The sequence below is a fragment of the Marmota marmota genome, unplaced genomic scaffold (assembly GCF_001458135.2).
Source record: "Marmota marmota marmota unplaced genomic scaffold, marMar, whole genome shotgun sequence".
Taxonomy (NCBI): Eukaryota; Metazoa; Chordata; class Mammalia; order Rodentia; family Sciuridae; genus Marmota; species Marmota marmota.
In genome coordinates this window covers 2,641,772-2,651,160 of record NW_026000241.1, presented here as the reverse complement: position 1 = coordinate 2,651,160, position 9,389 = coordinate 2,641,772, and the positions used below count along the sequence as shown (strand labels likewise).

At 61.0% G+C, this 9,389-nt stretch overlaps 1 protein-coding gene across 1 annotated transcript in view; it reads right to left on the bottom strand.

Moving 5' to 3' along the window:
• The window catches only part of Cc2d1a (coiled-coil and C2 domain containing 1A), an 11,530-nt gene that overhangs the window by 856 nt on the left and 1,285 nt on the right, over window positions 1-9,389 (bottom strand). The window contains 22 exon segments of the mRNA XM_048795567.1: window positions 32-109; window positions 280-406; window positions 491-554; window positions 1,052-1,113; window positions 1,197-1,334; window positions 1,544-1,634; window positions 1,710-1,809; window positions 1,892-1,943; window positions 2,034-2,092; window positions 2,165-2,238; window positions 3,905-4,021; window positions 4,102-4,160; window positions 4,268-4,390; window positions 5,766-5,938; window positions 6,011-6,122; window positions 6,408-6,541; window positions 7,122-7,194; window positions 7,263-7,393; window positions 7,487-7,558; window positions 7,688-7,760; window positions 8,029-8,222; window positions 8,655-8,668. Of these exon segments, the coding sequence (XP_048651524.1) occupies window positions 32-109; window positions 280-406; window positions 491-554; window positions 1,052-1,113; window positions 1,197-1,334; window positions 1,544-1,634; window positions 1,710-1,809; window positions 1,892-1,943; window positions 2,034-2,092; window positions 2,165-2,238; window positions 3,905-4,021; window positions 4,102-4,160; window positions 4,268-4,390; window positions 5,766-5,938; window positions 6,011-6,122; window positions 6,408-6,541; window positions 7,122-7,194; window positions 7,263-7,393; window positions 7,487-7,558; window positions 7,688-7,760; window positions 8,029-8,222; window positions 8,655-8,668 (2,120 nt within the window).

Below are 9,389 nucleotides of genomic sequence, written 5' to 3'. Positions count from 1 at the left end.
CGCTGCCCAGCTCACCCCACTGCCCAGCTCACCCTGCTGCCGTCGTTGCCCAGGCGCCGGGCGGCCTCGGTGTAGAACTGCAGCTGGCGCTCCAGCTGGGCCGCATACTCTGCAGATTGTGGGGGGCTCAGGGTGCAGGCTGGCCCCCCACCTGTCTGCCCCAAGCCGCTAACCTTGGGGCATCTGGGTGCCCACTCCATGCCCTGCACCCCGTGCCCCTGTCCCTCCAGATACCCGTCCCCAAGCCCCTGTTGCCCGCTGTCCCCTCTGGAGCCCTACCCCTCCGGAGGCTGGCACCCCCCTGCTCCAGCTGTGCCCTCTGCCACTGGCTGCGCTACACGATGTCCTGGTACTGCTGGGCCACCTCGGGGGGCACCGGCCGCCGCGCCTGCCTCAGGGCCAGGATCTGAGGGCCCAGAAGGTGCCTTGAGCGTCCAGCCTGGATCTGCAGCCCCCGGGCCCAGCCCGAGCCCCACAGGGTGGCACCCACCTTCCGTTCCAATCGCTCCTGGTCGAAGGCCAGCACACTGAGGCTGTGCAGGGGCCGGGCCGACCTGGGGGAGGGAGGCAATGCGGGGTCGCCCCACCCTACCCCACGGGTTCCCCAGGCACTGGGGACACACGCCAAGCCCACCCCAGTGCTGCCGGGCTCACAGCCAGGCTGGAAGATGACCGCACACCTAGGCCACTGTGTCAGGATGGGTTCCTGCAGGAGTCAGTGGCCAAGTTGGGACCCAAGGGAGGAGGCAGACTTGGGCAGAAGACGAGGAGGCAAGGGCGGGCAGGGGTAGTGGTGCTAAGGGCACCAGAACACAGGAGCTCAGAGGCCAGGGAGAACCAGACATGGCCTCCAACAGGAGGGAGTGGGAGAGAGAAGCCGGGATATTCTGGCAATGGTCAGATGGCAGAAGGTCTTAAATATCAAGGGAGGAGTTTAAACTGGATCCTCCAGAACAAGGGTGCTAGGAAAGATGTTGAAGCAGGACAGGGACATGGTCCAATCTATGCCTGATGGGGACTGTCCAGGAGGGACTGAGATGAAGCCACCTACCTGTTCCCTGGCTCCCTCGAGGGGGCAGGAATGGGCGGTGCCCTCCCTTTAGGCCCGGTGACCTGCTGCAGGGGACAGAGTCCTGTGAGTCTTGAGTCCCCTGAGCAAAGCCCCCCTCCCTGGGTGCCGGCGGGCAGCATCTCACTGTGGGCACAGCCGCTGGCACGGGGTCGATCACCAGCCACCTCTCAGTCGTCGTCTCCAACTGCTGAGTGGTCAGCGGCTCCCGGATCCGGACCATCACCTCCAGCCGCCCCCCCGTGGGCCGGCGACCGTCAAGGACCTGGGTGGAGTGAGGGGACACTGGCGGTGGGAAGTAGGCAGGGCTGGGGGACCAGGGCCAGGACCCGGGAGAACCAGGGCCATTCCCACGACATTGCCCGGGGACGCGGCACAGCTGTCTGCGGGGCAGCGGTCCTGGGTGCACGCAGCCGGGCAGTGGCGAGGCCTGGGAGGAGGGACTTTGGGTGTCTCAGAAAAGGCACCCCTCACCTCGAGGATCTCCCGGACCTCGCAGGCCGTCTCCAAGGCGTCCAGCTTCAGCTGGGCTGTCCCCAGCACGCGGTCAGTCTTGAACAGCCCCCTGTGGGCGGGAGCAGGATGGTGGGTTCAGGGCCGCGCCACCCCTGTCCCCCGCCGCCCTGCGCCCGGAGCTCACCCCTTGTGCACCACTTCAAACTTGATGCCCTTGGTCTGGATGGCCCTGCGGAAGCCGCGGTGGCCGCGGTTGATGCCCAGCTTGAACTGCTCCTTGAATTCTGCGGGGGTGGAGGGGGAGGAGGTTGGGGGCCCGGACACCAAGGGGCCCCCTGGGCAGCGGGGCGGGGCGCCCTGGCTCACCAGGCGAGTCCGTGTTCCTGACCACGCTGGTCTTGTCTTTCTGAGCTTCCTCCTGGGTCGTGGCGGGAAGGTGGTCAGCGCTCAGGGCCGGCCTTGGACTTCCCGCTGGGGCTGGGCCCCGCCCCCCAGGCTCCCCACCTACCACATTGGGATAGGGGAAGTCGAACCGCACAAAGATGTCCAGGTCGCCAGGGGACAGCCCTGCAGGCAAATGAGGGTTCCAGCGGGGCAGAGAGGCGGTCCCTGCCCCCAGCCCCGGCCTCGACCCCTCACCTGGGGGCGTGGGCAGGTTGACGCCCTTCACGATGAAGAGGAGCATGTCGCTGCTGCTTAGGTCGGAAAAGATCCTTCCAGGCGGGAAACAGGCACCTCAGCCGGGGTGGCCCTCACTGAAAACCCCGCCCTGGCCACCTCTAGAGTCACAGACCGGTTCTCCATTCAGCTCTGCCACTGCCCGACTTCTGGGTCTTTCTTTGGTCTGCATGCACTTATTTGGTACCTACTATGTACCAGCCAGTGCCCTTACTGTTGGGGGACCTTCCCTTCCATTAGCAGTATTTCTTGAGCTCCCCACTATGCACCCACCAGTGTCCTTGCTGTTGGGGACCTCGTCTTCACTGGGCAGTATTTCTTGAGCACCTAGTAGGCACCCCTACATGAGGTGAGACGTTCCCTTAATATTCCTTGAGTCCTACTGAGTGCCACTGAGCACCCTTGCTGCTGGGCCTTCTTTCATTAAACATTTCTTGAGCACCTACAACTCCCCCAGCACTGACTTAGCTGTTGTGGAAATGTCTCTTAATTTTCTTGAGTCCTACTATGTGGTAACTAATGCTTTAGCTGCTGCAAGACTTCCCTTAATATTCCTTGAGTCCTACTATGTGCCAGTCAGATTGCTAGCCGCTGGGAGACCTTCCTTTAACATTTCTTGAGTACCAACTATGTGCTAACCAGTGTCCTAGCTGTTAGGTGGCCTCTCTTCATGCGACAATATTTTTGAGTACCTACTATATGTTAACCCATGCCCTAGGTGCTACGGGACCTTTCCTTCACTTATGATTACTATTATTTTTTTAGTTGTAGTTGGACACAATACCTTTATTTTATTTATTTTTACGTGGTGCTGAGAATCGAATCCAGCACCTTGCATGTGCTAGGCAAGCGCTCTACCACTGAGCCCCAGCCCCAGCCCTGCACTTACTATTTCTTGAGTCCTACCATGTGTCAAGTAGTGCCCTAGCTACTGGGAGCAAAGAAGTGAAGGAGACCGACCCCCATCCCTGGGGGGGGGTCTGACTAACTGAGTGGACAGATGCCCAGTGAACACAATGACAGAACCAGAGAAGAATTCAAGACTCCAAACAGGGGACAGAGCAGAGCTCACTCGGGAGGGGCTGCTCTATACAGGGTGACCAAGGAGGGCTCCCAGGGGCGGTGACAGTATAAGGACACTGGATATCAAGGAGCGACCCCGAGGCCTGGGGAAGAGGGCCCGGGCAGAGGCAGCAGCTGGCGTGAAGGCCCTGGGCCGTCGCAGGCGTGGTGTGGGGGAGGGACCCAGAGAGAGAGCCACAGAGCTCTGGGAGGGGGACAGGTGAGAGGCAGAGGTGAGGTGACAGGGAGACAGGGGTGGGCTCTCCCAGTGTGGCAGGAACCCCGAGGCTCAGTGGCCAAGCCTAACCTCATATAGTCAGTGGGGAAATGGCACCGTCCCTCAGGGGCGGGAGGACTTAACGGGCCACGACCAATAGCACCCAAGCCACAACATGTGGGGTCTCCTGTGAGCTCACTTACCCCCCTGGGGCAAGGTACATCTTTATGCCAAACGTGTCAGCGAAAGTGCCTGTCACCCCCCACAGCCCTTCACTGGCACCTTGTGCCTGCCCCAGGGTCTTTGCATGTTCTGTGCTCTCCCCTCCCTGCCAAACTCTTCCAGAGCTGAGTCCTAAACCAGCTTTCAGGGGGCAAGTTCCTCCCCAGGGGTGTCCCAGGTGGGGACACCAGGGGCCTTACTTGATGATGTTAAATGTTCTCTGCTCGAAGCGGGCGGCGGGCGTTGGGAGACCTCGGGCGAAGGCCTGCTTCAGAGTCTCCATGCTCTGCTTGCAGCCCTCTGCCAGTTTCTCAAACCTGCCGGCGAGAGGCCCTGCTCAGGCCCAATCTCAGCCCAGGGCCGGGGCTCGATGGCCTGGCAGGAGCTGTGCACTTACTTGCTGGCCTCGGCGATGTTGCCCAGGTGGGTGAACTGGTTCGAGTGGTTCAGACACATCTACAAGAGCAGAGGCAGTGAGGCCGGGCGGGGGGCGCAGGCCGGGCGGGGGGCGCAGGCCGGGCGGGGGGCCGCAGGCCGTGTGGGCTGGCCAGGCCGGGCCTCACCTCGTGCTGCTGCCTGATCAGCTTGGTGAGCTCGCCATAGCGCCGGGCGGCCTCCTGAGACAGGCCTGGGCCGGGCCGCTGGACCAGGACAAAGTCGTCCTTGTTGACAGGAGCAGGCGGCACCTAGGGAGAGAGGCTCATGGGGACAGGCCTGTGCTGGCCACAGCATGCCCACGGAGGGCTCTGCAGGCTCTCACTCCTCTCTGGAGGCCACCCTTGCCTGCTGCTGCACCCCCTCCCTCTGGACTGGCCACATTGCCCTTCCGCTGACACAATGAAGCTGTCCCTGTCATCCAAGCCATCTTTACAGAGCCCCTACTGTGTGCAGGCCCCGCTCTGGGGCTGGGGACGAAGCAGTGAATAAGAGAGACTAAAATCTCTGACTCAGCAGGAGACTGACATTGTCTGGGGAACACAAACCTCGCGATGCAGTAACAGAGAGCAGGGAAGGATGACGTTGAGAGGAAGAGCAGGGGTTCTGGTTAAAGGGAGGGATTTTGGATGGGAGGTGGGAGCAGCCTTCTGGAAACTTCAAGAGTCTTCAAGAGGCAGCAGTGAGCCAAGCGGGGCGGGGCAGGGCACATTCCAGGGAGAGGACAGCATGTGCAAAGGCCCCAAGACTGGAGTGTGTCTGAATGGGAGTGACAGCTGGAGAACAGGAGCAAAGCAGCAGGTGGAAGAGACGGGGAGGGAGGTGACAGGGCATATCACGCAGGGTCTCTCGGGCCACAGCAGGGGGCCTGTACTTATTGTGTGCTCCTGTGGTCTCCCTACTAGGACAGCGGCTCCACGAGGTGGGGACTTTCGTCTGGCTGCTCAAAGCTCTGTCCCCGTGCCCAGCGTAGGGCTGGTATGAGCTCCGTAAATATTTTCCACTGCGGTTGCTGTTTCATGGCCAAGGAGTCCTGGCTGACCCGAAGGCAGGAGTCACTGTCCCCGCTTCCCCAAGGAGGGAAATGATGCTCAGAGCAGAGCGAGCAGTCCTTCCTGGGGTGGCGAGTCCATTAACTGCCCCCCCACATGGGACCCCCTTGCCTGGTACAGGGGTCAGGCACACAGTAACTCAGCAGGAGACTACATGTCCCAGGCTCCTTTGCAGCTAGGTGTGGCCATGGGACAATCCTGGCCATTGGGAGACAAGCAAAGGTGATGTCACTTCCTTATAGGAAACTGCTCTGCCTTTTTCTCTCACTGCTTCCCAAGGGCTGGAGGCTGGAGGGCAGTGAGTCACTTGGATCATGTGTCCCCGGCGTGGGGCAGAGCAACAAGACAGACGGAGGCCCGGTCCTGGAGGCCCTCTTGTTTAGGGCTCCGCCTGCGCTGAGGGTTCTATGCAAGAACCATGTCTGCCTCACTCTGGCTGCTACCTTGGGGTGGCCTATTTGTTACAGCAGCTTAACCTCGACCCTCACTAATACATCCAGATCCCACAGCTGCCAAGGGGCTGCAGCCTGACCAGTGGACGCCTGGGTGGTTCCCCTGGGCCTGGAGGGTTCACCTTGGTGATGTCCACGGGCAGTCCGTTGCGGGAGGCCTCCAGCATGGGCTCCAGCCCCTTGGCCTGGCGCAGGTGCATCTTGGCACCCTCCACGTCGTTCTTCTGCTTGGCGCGCAGAGCGGCCTGCAGGAGTTGCTTCTTGCGGCCCTCCAGGAAGGCCAGCTGCTGCTGGGCTGTGGGCAGAGAACCTCCGTGGGGCGCCCGGAGGGCCACAAGCAGGCAGCCGGGCAGGGAGGGGCGCTCACCTCTGGTGGACGGGGCTTTGGGGGCTGCTTTGGCTGTTGGCGCTGATCCTGACGGGGGGGCCTTTGGGGGCGGGGCCTTGGGCTGGGCCACAGGGGCCGAGGAGCTGTCTTGCTGCTGAGGGGGACAGAAGTGAGCTTCCAGGGCCGTCAGAGCCACTCCCAGGCCGGCCGACACCAGCAAGGACCTGGCGTTTAACACCCACGACCTGGCGCCTGGGGGTCCTCAGCAGCCCTGGAGGCAGGGATTCTGGCCATGCCCACCATCCAGCTGAGGGGACCGAGGCTCAGAGCAGAATGGCCTGCCCATGGCCAGGAAGTGGGGGCACGGGGCGTGAGGCAGGTCACGCCTGGGACTCCCAGGACTTGCCCCCTGCCACCCCCTGCCTCAGCCTCTCACCTTCCTCAGGGCCTCATCCTCCTCGTCCTCCGGGCCTTCGTCCTGGCTGGCCAGCTTCATGGCCGTCTCCAGGACCCCCACCAGGCTCTGCTGGGCAGGCTCACTGGCCTCCAGGCCCTGGATGGGAGGAAAGCCTGCCCGGCCGGCGGAGGCGCGGTGAGTGGGGTGGACACGGGTCCCCACCTGAGGAGCCCAGGCCTGTGGTCTACTCTGAAGCCAAGGAAGGAGCTGCTGCCGGGCCTGTGCGGGACCAGCCACCCTCGGCCCAGCGGCCTCCCTTCCCAGGCCCCAGGACTCCATGGGACTCCAAGAAGCAGGTCCTGGGGTGTCCTCTGGGAGGAGGTGTGCGGGACACTGGGGGTGATCTGGCTGGAGGCCTCCAGGATAAGGGGGGCCTAAGATGCGGACAGATGGCCCCCCTCATGGGGGCCCGCAGCAGCTCTGAAGAGGCTCCTGGCCCTCGGGGCTGGGGAGAGCCAAGTGGGTGGACGGCCAGCGCCTGGCGACTGGGAAGGCAGGAGGCGGGCACGGCAGTGGGCAGGGCTGGCCAATCTCCCTGGCAAACGCTTCTGTCAGGACAGACTCTGGCCCACCCTCTGAACCAGGCTTGCAGAGGTCCCCAAGTGTGGCTGGCTGCCGGCTCCCTGCGCCAGGAGACGGGACACAGCCCACGAAGGCTCAGAGGCTGCGGGACTGGGGACGGGCGGAGCCTACCTGGGGGCACCGGCAGCTCAGCCACGTCCACGGCTCGGCCTGCCTTGTGGGCTCGGATCGCATCTTGGTATTGCTGTGGGACACACAGGTGTCAGGGCGCCGAGCGAGGTCCCCGGGGGCTGCCCACCGTCCCCCACGCACCTTGACAATGCGCTCATGCATGCGGGCCTTCCGCTGGTCACCCTTGGCCTTGGCCTGGGCTGCAGCTACATGGTATCGCTCCATCCGCTGCTCCAGGGCCTCCAGGAGGGTCCGCGGGGGCGGGGGAGCCTCTGGGCCAGACAGGGTGGGGGGCAGATTAAGGGTCCAGGGAACAGGAGCTGGTCTTGCGCTGGCCTGCCCACCCGAGGGCCCCCGCAGCCTACCTGGCGTGGTGGGTGCTGTGGCAGGAGCTGGGGGCGGCGGTGTTGGTGACGGTGGGTCTGGGGGCAGCTGGTCTGGGGACAGAGAGGTCCAGTCCAACAAGAGGCCTGCTTGACAACCCTGACCCCCACCCAGGCTGGTGGGACTGAGTAACAGGCAGCAGCATCAGGCTGACCCAGAGGGTGGGCTCGGTGGGTCCTCACCAGGTGGAGGGGGCAGGCGGGACAGGTCCACGGGCTCCCCTCGGCTCAGGGCCTCCAACACGGCATCGAAGCTCTGGGAGAAGGAAGGGGGGATCAGGGGAGAGGCTGCAGGGGGACCCCCAGGCCCTGCCACACAGCAGAGGTGTCTGGGCTCCAGCCCCTCCTTGCACCATCCTCTGGATCCTCCTGCAGTGCCCGTGTCCTTACAGAGCAGGTAACCAGAGGCTCCACGGGTACAGCAAACAGGGCCGGCCAGTGGCCAAGCAGCACTCAAACGTGGTCGCCTGACTCCGCAAGGAAGCACCCTGCCCTCCCCTCCCCCACTGTCAGGTGGGACGCACCTTGGCCACACGGAAGTGTCTGGTGGCGGCAGCTGTGTCTCCCTGCTGCTTGGCGTGAAGGGCGGCCAGCTTGTACTCGCGCTGGCGGCTCTGCAGCTGGGCCAGGGGGCCAGGGCTGCAGGGGCCTGAAGGAGAGAACAGAGCACCAGAAGCCGCGGGCCTGGGCTCACCCACGGCCACGACTGTCACGGCCCCTTTACAGCTGCCTAAACTGAGGCTCTGAGAGGGACGCTGCCTCCCCAAGAGCACGCGTCCTGGAGAGAGCACGGTGGGATCAACCCCAGGCCCAGAAGGCTGTACAGCCACTGTAGTTTTGTCCCCAAGAGAATTCTAGAAAATTTATGAATGCTCACATTTTTGACATCTGTCATTTTTTAGTCTTTTTTTTTTTTTGGCACTGGGGATTGAACTCAGGGGCACTCAGCCACTAAGCCATATCCTCATCCCTATTTGTATTTTATTTGGAGACAGGGTCTCACTGAGTTGCTTAGGGCCTTGCTAAGTTGCTGAGGCTGGCTTTGAACTCACGATCCTCCTACCTCAGCCTCCCAAGCCTCTGGGATTACAGGCGTGGGCCACCGCACCTGGCTCATTTTTTTTTTAAATCTTAAGTTTAACAAGTATACAAGGGGGGCTGGGGCTGTAGTCAGCGGCAGAGCACTTGCCTAGCATGTGTGAGGCACTGCGTTCGATCTTCAGCACCACATAGAAATAAATAAAGTGCCTATCTACAACTAAAAATATTTTTTTAAAAAAGTATACAAGGTTCTTACACCTAGCATCTTACAAATACTGACATTTAGAAATGGTTCTGGGTATGGAACCCAGGGCCTCACACATGTTAAGCACACACTCTATCACTGAGCTACATCCCCAGACCCAACACCATTCTTTTAAATCTAATATATGTGACAACCTTAGTGATTTCAAACTCACCAACATTCACTTATTTTGTCTATTTTAAAATATTTTACTGGGAGCAGTGGCGCACACCTAGAATCTCAGGAGTTCGGGAGGCTGAGGCAGGAGGATCAAAAGTCCAAAGCCAGCCTCAGCAACTTAGTAAGGCCCTAAGCAACTTAGTGAGACCTGTCTCAAAATTAAAAAATAAAAAACACAGGCTGGGGATGTGGCTCAGTAGTAATAGCTCCAGGGTTCAGTGCCAGATACTTGTCCCTTCCTTGAAAATATATAAATGAAATAAAATAAAATTTAAAACATGAAGATATATAAATCTTAAAATAACTGTGGTAAAATAGACATAACACAAAATTTGCCATCTTCCATTTTAACCTCTTGTGTGTGTGTCTGCGTGGTGTTAGGGATGGAACCCAAGGGCACTCTATCACTGGGCCACATCC